Source organism: Notamacropus eugenii, chromosome 1, assembly GCF_028372415.1.
Source record: "Notamacropus eugenii isolate mMacEug1 chromosome 1, mMacEug1.pri_v2, whole genome shotgun sequence".
In the NCBI taxonomy this organism is placed as follows: Eukaryota; Metazoa; Chordata; class Mammalia; order Diprotodontia; family Macropodidae; genus Notamacropus; species Notamacropus eugenii.
Genome location: NC_092872.1, coordinates 578557134 through 578583629, shown reverse-complemented (window position 1 = coordinate 578583629; position 26496 = coordinate 578557134). Strand labels below are relative to the sequence as shown.

At 39.4% G+C, this 26496-nt stretch overlaps 1 protein-coding gene across 2 annotated transcripts in view; it reads right to left on the bottom strand.

Annotated features, from left to right (window-relative positions):
* Nucleotides 1-2114: 2114 nt before the first annotated feature.
* The window catches only part of BMP2 (bone morphogenetic protein 2), a 120065-nt gene continuing 95683 nt past the window's right edge, over nt 2115-26496 (bottom strand). The window contains exons 1-3 of one of the 2 annotated variants that reach the window (XM_072634424.1): nt 16719-18243; nt 14544-14890; nt 2115-4069 (exon numbers count right to left, since the gene is read on the bottom strand). In XM_072634424.1, coding sequence (XP_072490525.1) covers nt 3225-4069; nt 14544-14883 — 1185 coding nt within the window. In that variant the 5' untranslated portion in view covers nt 14884-14890; nt 16719-18243 and the 3' untranslated portion in view covers nt 2115-3224. Of the gene's footprint in view, nt 4070-14543; nt 14891-16718; nt 18244-26496 lie in introns of those variants that run through there. The other variant, XM_072634425.1, reaches the window with a different exon arrangement.

Genomic DNA, 26496 nt, shown 5'->3' with positions numbered 1-26496 from the left:
ATGCTTGAAGAATTCAAAATATCCTACAGATTTATGATTGATGTGTAAAGCCACATCGATGGCCATGGAGTTAGTTATAGCTCTTGGAATGTACTTAACACTCTCTATGCCTGAGGATTTTGTATGTGAAGAAAAAGAAAAACGAAATACTCCTTTATCTCAGGTGTGGGGGGTGTGTCAGAGGGATGGGAAGAAGGGTGTGGGGGGTGGGAAGGGCCTACAAATTGTACAAAATATCTGAAACCAAGCAAAAAAAAATATTCTGCCTGTCAATTTTTTATATCATCAAGCCAATAGGACCTATTTGGTAGGCACCTCTAAAAAACAATACAAAGTTGATACCATAAATTGACAAACATTTTTACATACATCCCTTGATTTTATCAGTGAAGGAACTCCGTGTTATTAAAGATCTCAGCCTCTTACCACACAGTTTCATACTTCACAATTTTTGTCCATGGTTTTCCATAAATTCTCCACATAGGATTTACTCAATGTACATGTGTGTATATACACATACACACATATCTATGCTTATATAAAGAATATAGAATGAATGAATATATAGTCACAGACATTTTTCTTACCATGATTTTGTGTTATATTCTTACGAATCCTAATGCACATACATGGGAATTCACAAGAAAAAGGAAAAGATGAAATTCTTCTAGAAAAAAATTTAGCATCTAACCTGAGGCCTCATACCCTCTACCAGGTAATTTGTGAACACGTGAAACAAGAGGGAAGAAAGATTTTTTTTTTAAAGAAAGCCATAAGGCACAATAATGTGGGGGGTTGTAAGTCCTCTTTGCTAATGTCACAGTGAAAAAAGTAACAACTTAAAGAATCAAAGTCTCTCAGCACTGGAAATGACCTTAGGAGTCAGAAAGATCAACCCTGCCTGGACCAGAATCTCTCCTGCAATGTGCTCAATAAATGGCCACCCAAACTTTGCTGAAAGCTTTCTAGCAATGAAAAACACTGCTTCCTAAGGCAGCCTATTTTACTTATGGATAAGGCTAATTGTCAAGTCCACTTTACCTCTTTGAAACTTTCACTTATGGCTCTTAGCTCTGCTCTCTGAGGGCAGGCAGAATAAGCATAATCTGTCAGTTCTCAAAGGGAGCTATCATGTCCTAAGCCTTTAGTCTGGCAAGAGTCTGACTAAACATGAACATTTCCTTCAAGTGCTCTTCACTCGACATAGCCTTTTACTACCTGACTGCAATCATATCCAATTCCTCAAAGTGTTTTCTAAAGCATAAAATGACCAGTAAAAATAATAACAGTAATGATAATATCATGAATTCACCAGTAATAATTGATGTCTTTATCCAAGTTTGCTGATAGGAACAAGAGAGCTAAATTGCAAGATGGAAAATGACCAGTATTGAATTTAAAACTGCCCACTCTTCATGACATTGAAGAGATTAGACATATTCTAAGAACTACTAAATAACATTATGGACCTTGAATCCAGATCCATGAATCTAAATATAACTGTCAATTGCACCACAGAACATTTAAAAAAATCAATTCCCAGACTAGAGAAAAATAGAAATCTAGGGATGGATTTTTTTCTAGTTCTATCAGGATCTAATATGAATACAGTTCAGTGGATTTGACATGCCAGAGCTCTTGAACATTTTCATGTAAATAGCAAGGTAATTCCCAGGTTCCTTGACTGGAAAGACCACGTCTTTCTCTTATTCTGTTGTTACTTATGTGCACATAGAGATTACTGAAGAAGCAGCATTCAGAATCTTTCCTTTTCTAAAATCCTGTTAGTTCTATCAGTACTGCATGAGATATAATTTCTGAACCCTCATTCCATATTGTCCAGATTTTAGCCTGTTTTGATAGGTCATTTGGTCTTAAACTTCTTTTACAGTAAAAAAAAATTGATTAAATTTGTAAATGAAAAAAAAATTCCTTTGGTGCAAGTATAAGTTTGTTCGGCATCTTACTAGCAAATTTGAAGTAATCCCTTGGACTTTTTTACTCCCTTTTAAATGAAGGATTTCAGAAGCAGAAATGCAAACACAAGGTAGCATTGTGAATGCTGTATAAATGCACCATTTTCTTTCACAGATTGGACTTTGTAGAATGAAATGTCAGAGTTCCAATATTTATTATCTGAAATAGGTTTAACATTTGGAAAATGCGTTCAAACATAGAACCTTAGAAAGAAAAGCAAGTGAATTTGACAGACAGCACCGGGGTAGACAGAAACCATGGATGACAATATTTTGTTTTACTCGGGGCAAAATTTGAAGACAGGGATCACTTTAGTTTAATAAGCTCCCATCTGAGGTTTAAAAAAAACCTCACTCCCATCTGTTAAGACAAGGGCCAAAAGAAATCAGTTTTAAATATACGTGACTACAATATTAATAATGAAGAACTCTTATATTTTATTTAATGCTTTGGCCAGGACAGCTATTTAAAGGGGTTACTAGTTAAGGAAAGAAGAATAAAAAGCCATCATTCACTTTCCTATAAGTTCAAACATTTTACTAAAGGTTTCGATTGGCCCTGCTGTAATCGCTCTGCAAATTAGTTGGGAAGTTCAGTATTTCTATTAAATCAGCAATGTCTGGTTCTTATCCAAAGATTCCGCCTAACGAAGATGCCAGTTCTCATGGATTGGACAGCCCACCCTGCAACATTCCTGAGAATTGTACAATATAATAATCTTGAAAGTCAGCAGAGTGGATTATCCACTTTTTTTTTCTGGACTTGAACTTGTGACCTTAACAGTAGCACTGCAAAAAGCAAATGTGCTATGCACTTTGCCATAGTAACCTTCCATGTATACTTTTCAACTTAAATACACACAACTGAAACAGCTACAATTTTGGAAAATTATGTACAAACCCTATATTTCTTTTGATTATATATAAATACAAATTAGCTATTTTTCTAAAAAGTGGTTATAATAGTAATAAATACAAAATAAGAATCTGACCATTATACTTCATGTGCTGGGGTTGAACCCATATAAAATGTACAACTAAAATACATTTAAAATCTTTAAGGAATAATTCTCTGATTAAAATATTTGTTTTCCCAACTTTTTGTAGACATAAATATATTTTCAAAATAGCTGTGTTTTTTTTTTCATTTCATTACATAAATAAAGTCTTCATTGGGAAATATTAAAGTGTCAACTTGTATTTTTTTTTTGCTTTTGTCTAATATATATTTTTAAAAATTCTGCTGTGCTAACGACACCCACATCCCTCCACAACCATATCTTGATAATTCTTTAACACGACTTTTTCATTTTCATCAAGGTAGAGCATGGAGATAGCACTGAGTTCTGTTGGTACACAGCATGCCTTGGGGATTTTGGAGTTAACTGAATTGACCAAAGTCTGAACAATGGCATGATTTGTTGAGTTCAGGTGATCAGCCAATGGAAATGGGCATTCCCCATGGCAGTAAAAGGCATGATACCCTGGTGGGGCAACAATCCAGTCATTCCACCCCACATCACTGAAGTCTACATATAAAGGATGTCGCTTGCAACTGGACTTGAGCCGTTTCCGCTGTTTATGTTTCGCTTGACGCTTTTCTCTTTTGTGGAGAGGATGTCCTTTGCCATCATGGCCAAAAGTTACTAGTAACGGTCTTATCTGTGACCAGCTGTGATCGTCCTGATGCAAAGACCTACTAATCCTTACATGTCTCTTGGAGACCGCTCTATCATCATCCAAGTGAACCACTTCTACCACAAATCCATGATTTGTCTGTCCCTGTGCAATCCACCTCATCACAGCGGGTGTGACATCAAAGTTTTCCCATTTGCTTGCATTATGATTTACCAACCTTGTGTCCAACAGTCTTGTGATGGGGTATTCAGAGATGGATGTTGCTGGCTTTATAATTTCATAAATATTAATACGATGATGGTGATTACTGTTATTTTTAAAAGCTTCCTGCACCTGCTCCCGAAAAACTTTAAGTTCAGCTGAGGTGATGGACTCCTCATTGGGGATGGAAGTTAAATTAAAGAAGAAACGCCGGACTGTTTTCCCATTTGTTTCTGGTAGCTTTTCCAAAGATTCTGGTTTGGTTGCAAAAAAGAAAAAACAAAAACAAAAAAATCCATCAGTAATTGAGACAAATAGTGACAACTGGAATAGAAATTTTTTTTCTATTTAAACTTTGAAATTCAGCAACTGGAAGAGATTAGAAATTTTTTAAGAAAAAAGTTTTTCTTGTCTACGTGTTTGTTTACATGAACATGTACAGTAAGAACCAAAAATACAATTCCCTATCATGCTTTTGATCCAATACTGGAGTACTGCATTCCAGGTGGTTATAATAACGGGGAAAGAACTATGAAGCATTACTTTGGAATTCAAGGACTTTAGCAAAAAAACTTTAGCACTGTAGTTAGCAGAGGTCTAATGAGAATGATTAAAACTGACTGAGGATTTACGGAAATTATTGCATTTCTTAAAAAAAAATACGTCTTTAATGTCAATCCCTTAAGCTCTATTCCAAAACATTACTCTACAATTTAGATGATTTACAAATCTTGATATACAGATTTCAGTGTCCTAATTAAAGACCATGAACTTAACATCTGTGATGATATTTTACGAAGCACACCCTACTATTTCATTCAATAGTCCATAGACAAGGGCATTTATATGAATCTCCTTCTTCGGGGGAAACGCATGGGTGGTACTAGGATACTATGGTAATTAGGTCCAAACAATATCAAGAGAAATAGCTTCCCATCTGTAGTCTTTCCTATGACCTTTACATGACCCCCAAAAGCCAGGTTACTTTTCAGATACTTTCTGGAGGAAAATACCTTGGCTATGCATGTGTACCACATGTATGTATGCATATATACATGTGTGTGTTTCTGGAAAGGGTATTAAAACACAACATCTACACAATTCTACTATAAATAAGACTCAAAACCATGAAGGTTTTCCTCCTAAAGTTTCAGTAATAAAATATTCACAATGAGAAAAACTCACTGAAATTTAGATAATTTCAAGAAAGGCCTATGGCTCCTGAAGAAAATATGGTAGAAGGGAATTCATGGGCTGCACCCTGGAGAATGCTGCAATGAATACTATTCAGATCAACCAGGCATGCAAGTTTGTTTCTTTTTCCATTTATGATGTATCCTATGTAAGTGACTTTGAGAGTTTGCTATCTCACAAGGAACAAACTGATACATAAGATTATGATTTAATTATGCTTCCTTCTTCATTTTAAAGTTCCCTAAAAGATAAAATGATCACTGATCTTCAATTATAGCCACTTAGTTAAGGATACCAACTATATTAAAAATCTAGGAACATGTGTTTCATGTCATAACAAGCAGAGAGTACATTTTTCTTCCTTCCTTCCTTCCTTCCTTCCTTCCTTCCTTCCTTCCTTCCTTCCTTCCTTCCTTCCTTCCTTCCACTCATCCATCCTTCCTTTTTTTTTCTTTCTTTTTATGGCTAACTATTGAAGACTAATAGCAATAAGTCCATTACAAAATCCAGATGCCTTTGGAAAGAGACCTGATGACATAGAAACTGACCAGGCCACCATTCCAAAGGTAGTACTTGTGTATCGGCAAAAGAGAGACATTCCTCTTCATTATTTTGCTTCTGTTTTTAGTTTAAAGAGTAAGATTGGGGGGGGGGGGCGTAATTTTTCTATTTATGTGAGTATTTTTGCTAAGGAACAATTCAGTTTTGACTTTTAAAAAGTCAAAGCTAATTTTAATTTTTCAGAAACCAAATGAATGAACAACAATGTAGATGACATCTTGGCAAAAAAGCAAGCATTTTGAACCACGGTCAGCAGATGAGGAGACACATGCCAGGGGGATAGTACAGAAAACTCCTTTGCTTGCATTGAGGAATATCCATCCAAGAAAAATTATCCCAGGCTTTCTGCAATCTGTATAGGTCAATCCACCTAAATCTGCTGATTAGATTCTTTGGAAACCAATCAACATTCTCTATGCTTATGCCAACACACTCCCATTGCTAAATGTTATTACCATTAGGATGACTGCACTACATATTTCGAACTAAAACTTTCATGAGCGACAATGCTTTAGCCTCCCCTTTCTCCATCTTCTGCATTTAAACCTTAACACTCAGCTAACTTCTACACATATTGGGTATCAAGAACTTCTAGAGAAAGGTGGGAGAAAAATGTCTAACCATTTGCATGTATATTAACTACCTACTTCTTCCTTCACCCTCAGTTCCCCTAATATGACTACATATAAAGTATTATCACACTTCCTTTTGACTTGAGAAGGTTGGGGGAATCTGACCCAAGGAGGGAAGGACACAACTCTTACGACATTTCATTTTACTATGGAATATAGAAGGAAATATCTTCCCCCGCAAAAGACTTCAAGGGAAGGGAGTGAATCACTTCTTAAGGGTCAGAAAGACCAAAACAAGGTCCAAAAAGAAAGGTTCTGAGAAGCAGCAAGAAAAACAAAATCAAAGGGAAAGTGGGGTAGCAAAGGCACAGTAGGGGTAACTGGAAAAACTGTGGCAGGAAGAATGGGAAAGAGAAATCCCAAACATGTGAAAGGAAAGAATACATGAATGAAATATACAGTGAGGGAAGAAGGAAGGAAAGAAGGAAGGAAGGGAGGGAAGGAGGGATGGAAAAAAGGAAGGAGGGAGAGAGGCAAAAAGGGAGACAGAGAAGGGAGGAAGGTAAAAATGGAAGAAGGAAAGGAGGGAGGGAGGGAGGAAGACAATAATAAGACAAACAGAATTTAAGTTGAATATTTCTTGCTTTGATTTAAAAAAAAATACTGGATTTCATTAGTATGAGTATCCCATATACTGGTGCAGATCAGTACATGGTGTAGGGGGTAGGTGGAAATCCCTTCCAGTGCTTACACATTTTTATGAGTTATTGTGGCCAAAAGAAATAGTGTCCTGTTGAAATAGACTCTAATAATTCAGGGCCATTTCCAGACCTTCAGGAGGCACAAGACTTAGATATATTAGTACAGGTAAATAAGGAGAAAAACGTACAATAGTATAGCAAAAAACCAATAAGACCTCTTGTTCTTTTTAAATTGGAGGAACAAACGAAACAACTCAAAAGCAAAAACAAAAATGAACCCATTTTCTGTCTGCCTATTGGCTAAGTGACTACTAGGGCACATTTTCTGCAAAAGTAAATTTAAAAAAACAAATTCTAAAAAGTCATATCACATGACCCACCACTTTTGCTCAAACCTACTTTTCATTGCTGTCCATGCAGAGCAGAAAATAAAAGTCTAGAAGTTTCAGCTGAAGCAGACAGAGAGAGGGAGGAGACCTGTGATGTCATTGATACAGGGAATTCCAAGATGAGGAAACTCACTCTACCAAGGCAGGTCAGCACTTTCTTTGTACCTTAATACTTTTAGGGAGCTACCTGCAGCCCTGAGAGATTGTGATGTGCCCTTGGGTAACACAACCAGCATGTTTCTCATGTAGGACATAAGCCACCATGTCTTCTTACCTCTGAGGCTAGCTCTCTATTCATGGGTATTTCTCAGTAGGTATTAGGCACAAAATATGGAGACTTAGACGTTGCTTACAACACTGTAAAGTATCTTTCTTGAGGTAGCAGAATTTTAGGGCACCTGAACCTGGTAACACTTGCTTGGGCAGCATCCTTGCTTGTGGAAAGTAAGGAAAGTAAAGAGAAAAATAGTAGGACTTTATAACTGTGCCACTCAGCATCCAAACTACAATGAAAAATTCAATAGATTATCTACAACATGGTCAGCATTCACTTATCTGAACACACCAAATGATACGACTAGACTTTTGAATGTCCATTCAGATTTTGAGGTAATATATACCTAATTTTATTCCCTTTCTCTGACAAGGGAAGATAAAATAAAAGGCAAAAAAGATAAAACAAAAGGCAAGAAATCTAAGGTAGGAGCTAATACCAAGAGGTCATGGACCAAGGATCGGAAACAGGAAATTTGTCAGTATGAACTAAATAGCTATGGGAACAAATAAATGAGGACACAGAATAACATGTAAAGAGTTGAACATTATAATAACCACATGACAGATTCAGACCCAACTTTATTTTATTTACTTATTTTGATGTGGACCTATGATTTCTTCAGTATAAGATTTCATCCTTTCATCACTGCTGATCTGCAAAAAGGTCAGTGATGTATAGAATTGCATGAGGCCTTGAGAGGTTAAATGATCTGTCCAGTGTCACACCAAAAGGATGTGTAAGAAAGCAGGATTGAACACAGGTCTTCCTCATTTCATGACTGTCCCTCTAGCTGTTATACTTTGCTGCCTCTTTCCCAAAATTAGAAAAATAGTAAAAAGCTTTTCATGTAAAATCAGTTCAGTAGTTCCAAAAATATTCAGAAATATCAATAATTTTATTAAACACTACTACTCAGGAACACAGATTTAGAGTTCAGAGTGACCTCAGGGATCATCTAGGACTGCAGTCCTTACCTGGGACCCATGAAATAAAGTGAGGGAGGGAAGAAAGGAGGGAGAGAGAAAGAGAGAGAAAGAGAGAGAGAGAAGGAGAGGGAGGGAGAGAGAGAGTGAGTTATATACAGGGTAGCTAGATGGTGCAGTAGATAGAGTGCTGACACCGGAATCAGGAATTCCAGTTTAAATCCAGTTTAAATCCTCAGTTTAAATCCAGTCTCAGGCACTTACTACGTATGTGATCCTGACTAAATCACTTAATGACTCTGTTTGCCTCAGTTTCCTCATCTATACAATGAGCTACAGAAGGAAATGGCAAACTACTCTGGTATCTGTGCCAAGAAAACCCCAAATGGGGTAGTAAAGAGTGAGACATGAAAAGCTATGGAACAACAAAATTTTATATATGTTTGTGTATATATTTAATTACTGAATTTCCCTTATAATTTTGCATATTATATGCATTTAAAACATGATTCTGAGAAAGGATACCTAGGTATCATCAGATTGCCAAAGGGGGCCATGATACTAAAAAAAGTTAAGAAGAAGTCCTGATATAAATTTTTCATATAAAGATAGAAGTCCAAATAGGTTAAAGGCTTGCTAATGGTCACAAAGGTAGTAAAAGGGATAGCACAGCACAGGTGACCTGTAGCTCTGAAAGAGTGATGCCTAAGCATCACTTATTTGATTTGATAGCTCTCCCACTTAAAAGTACTACCATAAAATTTGAAAAGATGTTTCCCAAGGTGAAATTACAATGAATTTTCTTTTGAAAATTTCATAAAACTCCAAAACTGCAGATAGCATGAAGTTCAGCTTAAACTAAGGTTAGAATCACTGCTCTGACATTTCTGACATCACACAAGGTAGAAATAAAAATAGGGAAGAATCTAAGAACTCTTCTTCAAAAAAGGCAAAGAAAGGTAGCATGCCCAGGATTTTTAAAATGAGAAAAAACTCATTAAAAAAAAAAACAGAAAAATGATAGAGATGGTAACAGAGAAATTATATTCCCTTCCCCCAACAAGATGATGCCATTATCACAAAGAGAAAAAAAAATCCACTGTTATTAATAACACTCCCACCTACCCTAATGTGTATTTTCTTCTACTTCTGAAACAAATCAATGCATCATATTGTCACCTGAATAAGATAGGGGCAAGAAGATAGAATTTATAGGACATAGCTATGGCACTCCATGTATGAGGTGGAAAATCCTACCACCTCAAGACTAACGGAAAATCAATTTCATAGTGATTGTCCTCTTACTTTACTTTCTTCAACAATTCAGTCATTCATTCAGAGAAGTCACAAGACTCAGAGCCTGGAACCTGGTTCTGTCACTAACTATCGGAGGCAACTTTAGATCTTGAGATTCAGTTTTCTTGTCTGTAAAATGAAAGACTTGGACTAAGTCAGAGCTTCTTAACCTTTCTGTGCCATGGACTCCCTTGAAAATCTGAAAGTGCTTGGATTGCTTAAAATAATATATTTTTTTAAATTCATAAAATAAAACACAAAAAGAACCAATTATATTGGAATATAAAAATATTTTTCTCATTTGAGTTTATGAACCCCCTGAAATCCATCCATGGACCCCAAGTCAAGAACCCCTGGATAAAATGATAGATAAAAAGATCTCTTCTAGAGGTCTTTAGTGATACTACTGTGTGAAAAAGAGAACAGATATTTCAGAGGATACTAAGATAAATCTATCCCTACTCTCAAAGTGCTCACAAGATAGAACATTTTGCTTGAGGGCTCATATGTTAGTCTTCAGTGATGCATGATTTTGTCAGTGTGGATTCCAAACCAGACCACTATCTCTTAGAAGATGAAAGTCTTTGAGGCTTTTCTGTGGCTGAAAAATTCATTGCCTTGTAGCCAACCTAGAGATGAAACTCTCTGAATTTAAAGCCAAACTGGTCTTTGGACAACTGGCTTCCATTACTTGTACCAAATTTTATATTATATTAAGCTTGATTGAGCTAGTGCTTCTCCTAGCAAAGAAGAGAACCCAAGGCAACCTCCATGCTATGTGACATCTCAAAATAGAACTTGTATTGGGATTAGCCATATATATATATATATTAGAGAACAATCATTCAAGATCGAATATATAAGTGAATACCAGTTCAGAAATTCTTTTGGGTCAAATACAGCTTGAATCTCTAAGTAACATTACTACTAAGGCCACTTGTTGAGTCCTGGAATTGGGAGTGATGGTAATACAGAGAATTTCAAGATTTAATAAGATTTTACCTGAATTTTAAAGTTTCTATCATCATGGGGGAGGGAAGCGAGGGGGGGAAGGATGGTTCTAACCAGAAGATGGGTCATGGTCCTTGAAGCTTATGTAAAGACTATGAGGTATCTCACATTTTTCTTGTCTATCCAACATTCCACAACAAAGCATGGAGCAAACCTTGTAGGTTTAACAGAACTGACAAACCTGGGAGCATCTGAAAACCTGCTTGTAAAAATGCAAGTGGCTTATCTACATAAGGAATTTTAAATGCTCTTCTCACATAGAAGAGCTAATGTTCAAAGCTCAAGCCTTCCCAAGTTCAAAGAAGAACTTTAACAAGAATGTAGCACTTTCTTTCCTTTGAAATCAGGACACAAATGATTGTACAACACACACACACACACACACACACACAAAATAGCACAGACAGGACTTCACTGAGTTAAACAGAAGACAAGGTAACTGATAACAGTGATTTAAGATTTCCTAACACATGATCTAGATTAGCCTTATAATGAGTGAAAGAGCTACAAAAATGACATTTCTGCCTTGCCATAATTATTCTGGAGCCACATGCAATGCTTTCCTTAGGATTTCAGGCTATAAACTAATGAAATCAATGATTGCTTCTATTCTAAGAAACTTTTGGTCCTTCCATAAATAAACAAGCTTTAATGGTATCCAAACACTGAATTTTGTCCTCTAGTATTTTGTCCTCTAGTAAAGAGTATGATGGCCGAGTTCCAATATATTTTCATTTATTGCTATGTACAGTGCAAAGGCCACTGACATACTTGTAACAGTAAGTATCAAGTACCATTTCAAAGAATGATGACTCAGCCTTGACAAAGTTGTAATAAATAAAATATCCAGATTTCCAAAAAGATAGAAATATTCATGAGTTTCCATCACATTTGATATGGAAACAGCCTGTGCATGAGTATTTCAATTCCTTATCTAAACCAGGTCAAGATAATCTGATAATTTTTTTCACTGCCCCATCCTTTTTGACATGCAATCTATGAATTTGATAGATAAGAGTCAATTCTACACGGGCAAGGCAATCTATCTTACTTGGGTAGAAGCAACTTACTTGAGGGCAGCTAGGTGATGCAATGGATAGAGCACCAGACCTGCAGTCAGGAGGACCTGAGTTCAAATATAGCCTCAGACACTTACTAGTTGCGTGACCTCAGGCAGCTCATGTAATCCTGTTGGCCTTAGTTTCCTCATCTATAAAATGAGCTGGAGAAGGAAACTGCTTTTCCAAGAAAGCCCCAGATGGGCTTACCAACAGTTTGAAATCACTGGACAATGGTTTATAGCTTAACTAAAATTGATCAAGCTTTCCTGGGGAAACAAAGTGATGAAAAAAAAGAAAGTCAAACTCACTTAAGTTTACATATGTTTGTGGGAAGCAGCTTGGGTCATTGGAAGAGCATTGGCTCTAAAGTCAGAGAACCTATGTTCAAAACCTTCCCCTAATGTCTACTGTCTGTTTGAACCTAGGGAAGGCATTCATTTTTCCTTAAGCCTCTATTTCCTAACCTGAAAAATGAGGGGATGGATTAGATTGCCAGTGAGGTTCCTTTTAACCAAGAGCTATGATGGTAAATGTGTATCCAAATGGCATCTCCTTTAAGACATTATGTACAACTTGAATGACCTCAACATTAAATAAGATACATAACCTTTTTAGTTTTGATTAAGTTGAAGTTTCCATATTAAACTGCCTATTTCCAAAGGAGATATCAAAATATCCATTCTTGTCACTTCCTTGCTCTTAAAATCCCAGTCAATATCAGGTGAACAAGAGAGGGAGGTATAGAATTTCAATGGTCCCAAGAATTTGGTGACAAGGGTCATAGCTATGCTAACAGTGACATTACAGCAAAAATCAACAAAGCCTTTCAGAATTTTCAGTTACTAAATACTGAAGAATTTGAATTAGATCTTATTGTCCTGGGTACCAAAGTTCACATGCCTGAGAAGTGAGCTTAAAAATGAAAGTGACTATGAAGTCAAGATTTTCCCTTCTTGATGTGGATGTCTGAATGTAAGAAGGTGTTTTTCTTCTTTTGCTTGTTTTGGGACCCAATAATCAGAGAACAAGGATTTTAACCAATAAAAGTCTTCCTCGATGCTGTGAGAAAATATCTGATGGTTGATACTTCTGACTTATGTTTATAACTGGGGGCAGGCTATTACTATTATATTTTCTAACAGCACTCATCAGCAGGAAAAAGCAACTCCCAAAAGGAGCTACATGGGTCAGTATCCCATTCTTTTACCCCCTGTGCCCTAATCCTCTCAATTTAACTCCTTAGAAATTGATATCTTGGAATACAGGTTTGCCTATCTTATTCCAGAACTTCATTCAATTAGAATTAAGGAATACCATACCCCTTGGCTGATATTAAAACATCTCTAAAATTAGAGATTAAAATGGTATCTACTTCACAGTGCTATTGTGAAGATAAAATGAGTTATCTGTAGAGCATTTTGAAAACCTTAAAGTGTTATATAAATTCTAGCTACATAGAATCTAGCTATAATTAAATTATAAGCATCTTCCAAATGAAAGCATTCTAATAAGATTTTCACTACTTGACTTGTTTAAGAAATTAAATACAATGTAAATGCTGTGTTTCTTTTTTAAAAAAGCTATAGATTTTGACAGTAATCAATATACTGACATTCTGGGGCTTTTAACTAAAAAGAAGTACATCCACTATCATAAAAATCACATTACTTGCAAATTTAGATCCATATTAAGTTAAAGGGACAGCTGGTACAAAGCTTTCATCTTCGGGATTCTTCAGATTCCCTTATTTCTACACTAAAGCTATCTCAGATTTAAGCAAAAGACAAAAAAATCACAGTGGAAACAATACAATTGATTGTTAAACTGATCTCTCACAGGGATTAGATTGGGATTAGAAACCTTCCAAACTATCCCAGAACAACTGTAAATTAGGACTTTCTGGGAGTATGCAGCATTAAAAATAAGAGTTTTTTGTAGGGATTTTTTAGGTGGACTTGGTCTGAAAATCTCTCCTACTGGATTTCAGAAGGGGAAAATGAAAAATGGGATGAAAAGAAGATTTAGAATGAATGTGTCAACAGAAAACCCTTTTTGTAATCTTTTAATCTGTCCCAAAAAAACTCATGTAAGGATGTAATTTTTGCAAACTTTTTAAAATTTACTTTATTAAAAAGTGATCTGGTTAAGGGGATGCAGTTTGACCTTTGTCGTTCCTTTCCCCCAGTATTAGTCAGTATGCACTACTTTTCACATTTCTTCTCTGGTGTGTCCATTAAGAGGGAATAAGGGGGAGGTGCAGAAGGGAGGGCAACAATTAATGTTCATCACAACTGCCTTTTAACTCTAAAGGTTCAGAGGCAATGTTGAATCTTGGGGGGGGGGGGAGGGCGAGAATCTCTGTTCCCTCCACTAGCACACGAATAAAAAACTGAACAGGCAAGTTTCCCTGGCTCTTGTCTTACTGCCATCAACAAATGTTTACTGAATGTCTCAAGATCACAATGTTAGAGCCAGAAGCATCTTAGCAATCATCTAGTCTTCCCACACCCCCACCACCCATTTTATAGATAAGGAAACTGAGATGGGGAAGTGATTTGTCTCAAGTCACGTTGCTAGTAAATTGTGCCAGAGGACCTCGAAGACCTAAACTCAGGTTTCACGACTTTTAGCCACCAACCTGCCTCCCACATCTGGAAGGCTCGCTTACTAGGCGCTATTGAGGACGCAGAGAGAATCCTTGTTCATGCTTCTCTCCTGCCCAGTTACCTCCCCAGTCCCTCACCTTCATGGTGGAAGCTTCTGACAGTATTAGCTCGGCTGGTTGCTCTCTCCAGCTGGTAGTCCATGGTGGGATCCCCAAGCTGGCCCGAATGCAGGCGGTAGAGATCTAGCATGTAGGGGGGGATGATCGCGTTTTTGCTGGGGCTCGGTCTCTGCTTCAGCCCGAACATACTGAGCAGCCGCAGCTCAAACTCGCTCAAGATTTCTTCTGACTGCTGCGGCGTGGAGCGGCTGGATTCAGCGAACTTCCTCCGGCCCACCTCCGGGATAAGGCCGGCCGAACTACCCAGCAAGACTTGGTAAAGCAGCAGCGCTAGAAGAGAGCGGATCCCGGCAACCATGGTCAACCTGCAGAGAGGGTTTGGGGAGTGGGGTGGGTGGGGTGGGGGAAAGGATAGGGGCGGACAGCAGAAAAGCAAGGATGGAGGTGAGTCCCGGAGTTCCGTGACAGATGCACCGCACCGGCGGCCCGGGACCCTCGCCGGTGGCACGCTTGTCCCAGGCTTGCCAGGTTGCCCAGCAAGTCCGCATCTGGCCCCAGCCACGACCCGCGCCACCGTTCCGGGGAGGTTGTCCCGGCCGCCGCCTCCCCAAGATCTCCGGGCTCCAGGGAGCTTCCCTCCACCTACCCCCGCCTCTAGGGGGCAGGGGCGCCATGACTGCAATGGGGAGTGGGTGCTAGCTGGGGCTGCCATCCCTGGTCGCGCCCCGCCCACTCTCTAGATTACCACCACCTTCCCTCCTCCAGCCCCCACCTTTCAACAATCTCCCGGAAACTCCAGTGATTGCTGAGACCTCAACTTAGACTTTAAAACTGCCTGCGAGGGAGCAGATCGTATTTGGGGGATCCAGGGAGGGGGACACTGGTGCTAAATTTAGGTGGAGAGGTTTCCCATTCCCTTTGCTCGCCAAACTAGGGCATCTGAGGTGCGGAGATAGCCATTCGGTAAATGTATGTATAGCCTCCATTTCCCGTGGCTCATGCTAACAACATAAGGTACTCATCTCAGCGACACAAAACCACACAGCACAAAAGTTTTTAGAAACCTTACACCCGCCATACATAATTTCTTAACACATATACATCAACGTAAACACACTGCATATCGCTCTGTATTGTAAAACACACTCAATGCGTATGACTTCCTGATACGCACACACCGTATTTTACTTCCAGGAATGCTACATTCATAATATATGACTTACGAATATACGTGATTCAGGGCACAACCACTTCCATATATACATAAACATATGTATACATATATACATGCACACATACATACATATGCCTATGCATATATATGTGGGTATAGATACACATACTTTATAAGTAGGTTGTAACACTTTCTTTTATACACACAAAGCACAGACCTTCCTCAAGGAAAAAGTATTGTATGTACACAAACTCGTTCGGAGCGTTATAAAAAAGTCTAGATAGTTGAGGGGTGGGGGTGATTCTCTATTATTTCACATGTCAGAGTAGTAAAAGAAAAGAAAAAAGAGAAAAAAGGAGAGGTAATTGACTTCTTTGTCCTTCTGATAATCTCTAGAAACTAGATCTTCCTCTCTCTTCCCAAAATAAGTAGCAGGAAAGGGCCAACACGCAGGGAGGTGGAGGCAAATTCTCAAGAAAGATACGTAACAGGGAGATAGGGTACCTGGTTGGAAATGGGAAAGGGCTCGGAGTCTAACGGGTGAAACGGAGGGGCAACCCTCTTTAAGAGGTTTTTTTTTTTTTTAAATCATCAGCGAAGTGTTAACAGCCATAATAAAATATCCTGCAAGGGGGAGGGAAGGGGCGAAGGAAGGAGGGGCGAAAAGGGAGTGCACTTCAAGTTGTCTTGGAGTGGAGCCGCCAAGGAAGGAGGGGGGACGGTGTAAAAGGGTGGGGGAGCGGGAGCCAGCTGCAGCTGGGACCGCGCTGCACGTGGGCACTGTAGGGTGTTTACCTTCGGCCGAGCTGCGCCCGCCGGGCGGGGGAGGGAGGGACGAAGGGAGTTTGTGTCTGTAGAGCTTGGGTAGCTGAAGGCAAGTGGAGGTGGGCCCAGAGCCTCCGTCACCGACTGGGAAGCGGGTCAGTATAGGTGCGAAAAGCTCTAGCATCACTGGACCCCACACCCGCCCCCTCCTCGCGGTGCGAACCCTCCCCACCCCCAGGGAATCACTCCTCTACCTTTAGGAGACTGCCGATAGACTAAGAAGCACACGGGGGCACGTCCATTGAAACAGCCTCCACATGGAAAAATCTCTGGCGGTGGAGATTGAAGCTGGATTTTTGTATCCGTTCCTCCTCCCTGGTGCCTGCCGAGGCGCCCCCCCCTTTCCTGGGGGGCAGCAGAGATGATCGGAGTCTCCAGGAAGAGAAGCTGGGGGTCCGGGATGGGGAGAGGGTAAAAGGAAAATAAATTTTCCCCGCGGTTGGAAAGCCACCAGTTTTGAAGGGGGTTTGGGGGTAGTTATTTTCTCTGCGAGTTCAAGAAGTCCTCAGCCAAGTGCTGACACATAACAACAGCGAGAAGGAGGGGGAGGAGGGGGGAGAAGGGGAAAAAAAAGTTCTGAAGTCGTCCTTAGGAAAAACCACCCGCTGACTGCCTTCTCCTCCGGGACGGATAAAAGAGGGGAGTTGCGTCTCTCGGACCCTTCTCTAGCTCCTCTGCCGCCCATCGTTTTGGGGACACATTCTGAGAAAAAGGTGCCCAGAGGTGGATCCCTGCGGCGGAGGGTGGGCTGCGATTGCCTGGGTTGTACCTGTAGGGGAGTCCTGGGAGGTTAGTCTGAGTAGGGGTGGCAGCGGCAGAGGCAACAGCGGCGGCAAGGCTGGCGTCTGCAGGAGAGTTTTCTGCTCTCGGTGTGTTTTTTTTCCGCATCACTTGGTGTTACTCCAAACTTGCCTCTCTTACAGCTGTTAAGCAGAAAATAGAAAATCTCCAAAGTCCAGCCCGCCTCTGAAGCATACTTTCAGCAGATGGTTAGTCAGCAGGCAGTCCCAGTCAAACCAAGCTGGTGGTTTTCCTTTTCTTAAAAATTTTCCCCCTTTGCTTGCATCCACGGCAATCAACAAGTTGTCTTGTCCTTTGTGTGAGTAGGTAGAGATGAATCATGTATCTACAGAGAAAAATAAGTTTTCTTCTTTTCAAATTAAAAACTGGGCGCTTTGCATCCCTAGACGGAGAGACGGGCACTTGGCCGCTTCAGACTGGTGTGTGATACTGCAGGTCCAAGGCATTCAATTTCGACTTTTCCCCCCGGATACTTCTTTCCCCCTCCCTGTTTCTCTTTAGTCTGTTCCTGAATGGCGAAGCAGTTCGGGATGGGTAACAGAAGACACTTTACTCTAGAGTTTCTCTCGAGTGCACACACAATTTTCCAGCCTCCTTCTACGCGCGTGTGTGTGTTGTCTTCTTGCTGTAAATTGATTGAGGCGGTTTGATGCCTCCTTATGCTTTTTGTTTCTTGGCTGCTGCTGATGTCACGACCTCGGGGGCTTGAGACTTCTCTGCCAATCACAGGCGGCCTGTGGGAACTGGGACTCGCCGGAGGGAGTGAGAGCAGAGAGGAGAAAACTCCTGCTGTGGCAGGAGCAGCAGCGGCAGCGGCGGCGGCAGCGGCGGCGGCTGCAGCGGCGCTGTGGCAGCGCAGTCCCTGCTTTTAAAGGGGACGCCGCCTCCTTTTCCCTCCCAGGCCCTCACAGCAAACCACCCCACAGTCTTTCCCTTTCTCAGTCATTCCAGATCTCGAGATCTGTAAGGTAGAAAAGGAACTGAAAGGTATAGCCCAGAGGAATGGAACCTTTTGATAGGGTGGGGTCTAGAGAGAGAGGGAGGGAAATGCTAGGCTAAGGGGTGGGCTGACGGGCACCCATACCCAGTCCTTAAAGGAGAAAAGAAAGTTTATTAAAATAATGATGATGATAAAAATAATAAGCTTTTAAAAGCTGTAGCTTCCTCAAGGCGATTTTGGAAGTGAATACTGTAACTCCCTTGTTCCCCACCTGGCCCAGGCCCGTTATTTCCCTTTCAGTTTTTCAGTTTCACAATACAGATGCGTTTGGGAAAACTGAACGAAGTGGCAAAGTACAACTTCCTTGAAGAGTGGCGATTCAGACACAACTGTCCTTCCAGTAGTCACATCTGTCACATCTGTCCTCCGAGCTAAAGCATACACACAAGAGCCAGTAAGGTCTTGGGTGCTCTTTAAATCTTTTACATTATATACAAACACATACATAAAACCCATTAAATATACGTACATGTATGTATATATACATGATTATATACAGTGGATATGTTATGTGTCTGAGTGTGTATTCCAGCTTTCTGTTCTTTTCACTTCTCTTTTGGTAGTAGGGGTAGGGAGGGAGAATTGGGGGGGGGGGGTTATTATTAATCTTTATGGCCGCAATCACTGCTTGCTAAAGGAACTTATCTCATGCAGCCCATCGGCACGAGATTAGCTGCTCAGATGACAGTAAAATAATGCACAGCGTGATCCAGGCAAACAAGACGATTCCGGTTTGAGGTTTAGAAGAATCCCCTCCCCCGCCCCGCTTCTCTCGCCCCCAATCGGGAAAGATGTGAATGTAGTTTCTTTCTTTCTTTCTTCTCCTCCCTCCTCCTTCTCCTTCTCCTCCTCTTCCTCCTCCCCCTTCCCTCCCTACCCCCCAGCTTGGCCTTCTCCTCTCAAGTCTTTAGTGGCCCGAGGAGCTGCTGCGGCCGGGAGTCTGGTGCTGGAGTATCACCATCTCTCAAGATTCCTGGATCTCCCAGGAGAAATGCTTTCTTTTCTGTAGTACATGGGCAGCAAGACATGCATAGTTTAGGCATTCACTAAAGTTGTCGGGAAAAAGCTAACGCTGGGGAAGGCCAAATCCGTGAAAACTGTATTCATTTAGTAAGCCCCTGCGCCTACAAGTGGAGAGGTAGAGCAAAGTCAGATCAGATAGAGATTTGAACAATGATCTATTATATATGTGTGTATTATTTTTTCGGCAGGGAAGCTAAAATAATTCGAGGTTACCCTTACATAAATCGGATTAGATTCCCACAGAGGGGGAATTAAGCATTTGCTGCTTCCAAAGGTGTGAAGGTTAAAAAAGGCATTTGGGGGAGGGCCCCTCATTAGGAATACGGAAGAAGAAATAAATGTCACCAAGAAGGGGGGGACCCTACCTAGTATTACTACATTACAGAACATAAGAAAAGCTATTAAACGAATTAAATGACTTCATTCAAATAATTTTACAACAAACTAGAAAGAAATGACATGTTCTATTCTGAGATGTATGACTCAAGATCTTTTTTAATTGTAATTTTCCTTTGTAAAACATATCTTCTCCTATATTAAACTCAAGTTAACTTTTGTTTTATCCCCTCTGTGAATTGTATTTATATTTCAATCAATACATAGCTTTAAAATAAGAAAAAAAAAGATTATTACTAGTACATCCCCCCCCAAAAAAGATGAAGACAAAGTTTTTTTTTTTAATGGAACAAACCATTTTACAGGCTCCATAAGGAAACCTAGGAAAGCTCATTTCAATCCTGCATAAAAATATGGAATATCTTCATTGTCAATCTCCACACCAAATTTCCCATTTGCTCTCTATATGTTACTGTATATCTATTGCAGCTCAATCCTTGTATTGCTCTGTAAGAATCCTTTTCCTGAGTGTGCCAATCTAAGAGTAGTATGGAAATCTGAAAGTGAAACACTTTTAGGTGACTTTCTCACTGTCTTCAGACAGGGGACCTTTAACATTTAATCACAGTAACCATGCCTGCCTTTAGAGAATAGGAGTTTACTTGTGATAGAATTCATAATGACAAACTTTACCTGGCTAAAATAACCTGTTTCTTTTTCTTTTTCCTTAAAATAGAGGGGGGACGGAGAAAAGGTAACTAAAATTCTACTGAAGTTATTTACCCTGCTCTTGCTTCAGTTTATAAATATCCACCAAGAATGTGAAGGTGGAAGGGGAGAGAGCCTTATTTAATATTACTCTTACAAGGAGTCAACAGATTTCTGAGATACACTGCAATCTGCCTTAGGAAACAACTGCAGTATGCTACAATAGTCGTTTGTTTTTTAGAGATGGCTGCCCTCCTGTGGTAAAAACATGTCAGGACACTTCTGTAAAAGTAGTATCTATAGATCCCTGAATTTTCTTCTGGCATTGTCATAGAGGCTCTGATTATCTTGTCAACTTTGTGATTTTGTTCAGTAGAAACTATCAAAAGCACTAGTCTTTAAGTATAAGGAATATGCTGCATTCATATGCCTTATGCTAGTGCTTTGGGAGACAGAGCATTTTTTTTTCTGTCTCAAAAAATTAATTTCTCAATATTATCCAAAGCCTAGAAAGCTTGAAAATTATTTAGACTAGTGGAGTGAGACTGCTTTCTTACTAAGTTTATTAGGTGTATTTCTCTGCCAGCTCATGCTAGAGGGCTTATGGAGTCAAGGGCAGTATGAAAGTCCCTTAACTATCCTAGTTGGGAATGAAAAGTCAAATATGTTACTTCTGCCTTTTGAAGTTCTACTCAAGGGATTCCTGGGGGAGGGAGGAATAGGGAGGAAAGACTAATCTGCTCAGGAGGAGTGACAGCCACAGCTCTCAGAGAAGAAATAATATGAGTTCTCTGAGTTTAGAGGAATCAGATTTTGAGTGCTCTGACTTCCACATGGGTAGATAACCCAGAGTGAAATTAAATGCCAGAGAGAATGATAAATTGGCAACTTTTCCTTTAGCATTTTGTTTCAGACAAAATCAAACTTTATTGTTTCCTGCAGCTATTAGGGTGTGCAAGTATTGTTACTGCAGGCTCTACCAATTATGCAAATTAACACTAAAATAATGATCATAATATGTTTTAAAGGTCACTTGCACTAGATGATCATTTTACCTTGTAATTGTTGTTCCAGTTAAATTTGAGGTCGTTATCAGGAGAAAAGCTTCCTTGTATTTTAGCATAGCTATCACCACATCCCCATCTCATTATATCAATCAGTATTCTTACCCAGGCCTAATAGACTATAGTAGAGAATTCCATCTGGTCTATATAAAACTATTACCTCAGCATGAGGTGGAATAGCTAACTAGACTAGTAGAAATGGGCACAATGATTTTTATGCAAAGTCCAGTATACTGTGTCACATCTGAGCTATTACAGGAACCTACAGGAATTTCTTAGGTAGCAAGTGAAACTTTCCTTGTTGAACTGCTCACCCTACCCACATTAACTTGTGGGAATATGGTCCTTCCACTTTTGATCACAATCCTGCCAAGCTGCTTGATTTTAAGAAATTCACAGACTTACTGCTTTTCATCTATCAAATGGAGAGTACCTGACCTACCTACCTCACAGAAATGTTATAAACATCAAAAGGGATCATGTGAATGTATTCTGAAGAACTAAAAGGACTACTCAATGTTATTATTCACTTTATGCACTTTTCATGTATTTAAGTGCTGTGTGTTCTTAATGAGATACAGCCAGGCACAGTGGATAGAGTGCTGGATCTGAATTGAGTCTACTTAGTTTTAAATTCTGCCTCTGACATGAGTAAGCTGTGTGACCCTGAGTAAGTCACCTAACCTGCTGGAGCCTCTGGCAAATTTCTAAGGTGAGATGTCTTAGATGAGTTCCCATGCCAAGGAAATCACAGGTCCTTCACATATTGATGTGTTGTGGAATGGCTTTGATTAACATGAAATTACAGGGCTATGTAGACTTTGCTTGTTATAATACTTCTCCTCATTTCATCTGTGTATGCTTGGTCTCCTCCTCAAAATCATCAGTTTGTTGTGCGAAAAGACTGGGTCTTAAACATGCTTAGAATGTAATTAATGTTCAATGATCATTTATTGAATTAGATTAATACATGTTACTAATTGGTCTGTCTAAATAGTGTAGTTAGTAAAGAGCAATAAATGATAATATTTTATAGGCTTATGTTCTTTTCATGTGTATTGTATATTTGTCTTCAATTAATTTAAATTTAAGAGGCCTACTGTGTGTGAGGTACTGTGCTCAGTGCTTGGGAAACAAATTTTAAAATGAAGTCATCCCCGACCTCAATGAGCTTGCTTTCTGTTGAGAAGAAATATCACGTATATAGAAATTAAATTTGACAAAATGTAAGTAAAGGAATTTTAGGAAGGACACAGGGTTTTTTATGAAAGACAGTCTGTTAACCATAAAATAGCAGTTCCAGAGAGCTCGATAGTAGGGTAGATTAAAGTGTGACTGGGGCCTTGGGGGATGGGACTGACATAGAAAGTGAATTAGAAGCCTTGGAATGGAACTTCAGCCTAAGAAGTCTATTACATGGAATTTGAGAGAAGCCACATCCTTTATACTTCAGTGATAGTACTGGCTTGATTATCAATCCCTGAACTAATGGTGGAAAGAGGGGGGTGTTCATATGACTAGTGGATTGAGCACTGGGCCTGGAGCGAGGAAGAACTCAGTTCAAATTTGGACCCAAAGACTTAACAGCTGTGTGATGTTGAGCAAGTCACAGAAAGTCTCTTTGCCTCAGTTTCCTTAACGATAAAGTGCGGATAATAGCACCTACTTTACAGGATTGTTGTGAATATCAAATGAAATAATATTTATAAAAAGCACTTGGCACAGTCCTAGCACATAGTAGATGCCATATAAAATGCTTATTACCTTCCCTTACTCTGTTCCCTATTTTGCAGTCCAGTCCAGGCTATTTGAGATTCTAATAGGGTGAGGGGGTGGGGAGAGAACCTGACTGGTTATAGAGTGGTGAGGATATTTGAGATGTTCACTCTTAAATCCTCAACCAAGTCACCTGTGGCTCAGAGTTCATTGCAGGAAGGCCTTTGGTCCTGGACTGGTTGCCTGTGTGAAGAAGGAAGGGAAAGAGCACTAGGGTAGATGAAGAGTTACTGGTCATACCTCCTGGTCAGGGCCATGATGAGATGAGTTCTGAGACCTGGAGGCTTATAAAAGGATGAGAGTATTTGAGGTACTCACCTCCAGATTATAAATAATCTAAGGATTTATCTAACTGTTTTCCTACTAACTTTGTAGATAATTAATACTAATTAAATTTCAAAGATAAGCTCTATTGATTTCTTTCCAATAAATATTTCTTCTTGACAAATATTTATTTTGGAGCTTTAAAAAATTTTGTCCAAGCTGTGTTTTAGTAAAATTGATCTGATAGTAAAGTCAGTCAATAAGAGTTTATTAAGTATCTACTAGGTGCCACATGGGGCCTGGAGTCAGGAAGACATCTTGCTGAGTTCAAATCTGACCTCAGATACTCACTATCTGTGTGACCATGGGCAAGTCACTTAACCTTTCAGTTGCTCATCCATAAAATGAACTAGAGAAGGAAATGGCAAAACACACCAATATTTTTGCCAAGAAAATCCCCCAGTGAGGTCACAAAGTCAAGCACAACTCAAAAAATCACTGAACACATATAGTTATCAAAATATTCCCATGGATTAGCCAATATCTCTATTCTGATGACTTCTTAATCTACCTACCCATCTTTCATCTATCTCCTGAGGGATGTGTTTTCTCACATCCCCTCCAACATTTTCCCTTCCCTTCCCTTCCCTTCCCTTCCCTTCCCTTCCCTTTCCTTTCCTTCTTCACTTCCTTTGCTGACTGAAGGCCCAACATTCTGTCCACTGTGCCACCTAGCTGACCTCTTGAAGCCAAGGAGTAATCCCCAAATCTTCACACATAATTCACTTCCCGTTTTCAGGGATTTTCCTGATCTTGTTGACTTTCCCTCCTCAACAGATCTCTCTTTCCTGACCTTTCTTCCACCCACAGCTACCTTAATCACTTCCCATTCAAATCATTGCAACGGCTTCCTAATTTGTCTCCCTGTATCTAATTTTTCTCCTTTGCATTCTATACAGCTGCTAAATTGATACCTTGAAAGAATAGTTCTAACCATGCTACCCTTTTGTTCAAGAAGCTTCAATGTTTTCCTATTGCCTCTCGGATAGCATACAAACTCCTTTGTTTGACATTCCAAGCCCTTCATAAGCTGGCTCCAGTCTATCTTTCCAGGCTGATTACATTACTCCACCTCATGTACTTTCTGCTTCAGCCAAATTGAACTACTTGCTTTTCCCTGTAAATTCCATTTCCTGTCTCTGTACTTTTTAAGCATGATTTTTATAGATACTTTTTGATTTTTATATCATATTCATTTTAATATATTCCTCCCTCTCCTTATCTGGCATTCTCTTTCTTTCTCCCTCCCATCTCTCTCATTAAAAAGAAAAAGAAAGAATTACACAACTGCTAAGTCATATAGCCACAGACAAGCAAAACTAAAACAGTCACATGTAAAAATATGTTTATTTTTCTGCATATTAGTCCATCATATTTCTATCATGAAGTAGGCATTATTCTTTTTTATAAGTCCTCTGGAATTATGGCTGACTATTTTGTTTATCAGGATTCTAAAGTCTTTCAGAATTGTTCATTTTTACTGTATTAGTGTTAAAGGATAAATTGTCCCCCTGCTTTTACTCATTTCACTCTGCATCAGATCATATGAGACTTTCCATGTCTCTTTGAAATCATCTTTTTCCTCATTTCTTATGGCCTTATAATACTCTATTACATTCGCTTTCCATAAGTTATTCAGCCATTCCCCAACTGATGGGCTCCCCCTTAGTCTGTAGTTTTTTGACACGACAAAAAAATTCTATAAACATTTTGGTATATATAGAAACTTTTCCTCTTTCTTTGATCTGTCTGTGGTATATAGGCCTAGTGGTGGTATAGCTAGTTCAAAAGGCATGCACTGTTTAGTAGCCTTTTGTGAATAATTCTAAACTTTAGAAACTTTCCAGAGTAGTTGGACTCATTCATAGATCCACCAACAGAATATCAGTGTGCCTGTTTTCCCACATCCCCTCCAACATTTTTCTTTTCTTTCCCTTCCCTTCCCTTCCCTTTCCTTCCCTTCCCTTCCTTTCCTCTCTTTTTACCAATCTGATTTTCAGAGAATCAAGGATTGCTTTAATTTGTATATTGATAATGAGTAGTTTGGAGCATTTTTTCATATGTATTCTACCTTGAGAACTACCTGTTCATATCCTTAGTACAATTTAGCAGTTGGGAATGACTTTGTTTAAACTTTCCCCCATACCTGGAATTTTTTCCCTTCTCGCTTTTGCTTCACAGAACCCTAGACCTCTTCAAGGTTCAGCTAAAATGCTATTATTTGCCTCAAGAGGCCTTTTGAATGTCTCCACTTCCTCCCAGATCAATTTATATTTATTTATTTGTGTATCTCCTGTATATATGTCTCTGTGAACATGCTGTATCTTCCCAGTAGAATATAATCAATTGATCACTTAACAAGCATTTATTAAGTGCCTTCTTTATGCCAAGCACTCTGCTAGGCTCTGGGGATAAACATACAAAGAATGAATTATCCCTACTTACTAAGAGTTAATATTCTATTGTAAACTCCATAAGGGTAAGGACTGTTCCATTTTTTAAATTCATATTCCCCAGGGCTTAGCATAGAACTTGTCAAGTAATGACCAGTTAATAAATGCATAAAACTTCATGTAAGAGATACGATAGAAATAGAACTGATAGGATTTTATCTGATGTGGGGGCTGAGAGACAACGAGGATCTAAGGGTGATTCTAAGGTTTTGAGCTTGGGAATAAGAAAATTATAGATCCATGAACAGAAAAATAGGATTGTATAGAGGAGAAGCTAATGTGGGAGTGGGGTGGGGGTGCAAAGATAAGCCACATTTATAATAACACGTTTATAATAATATCTGACATTTATATAGCACTTTAAGAATTGCTGTGTGTTCAATCTACATTGTCTCATTTAATCTCAACAATCTCATGAAGCAGGTGTTATTATTCCCCGTTTTATAGCTGAGGGGATTAAGGGTCATGAGGGTCCAACATCCCAAGG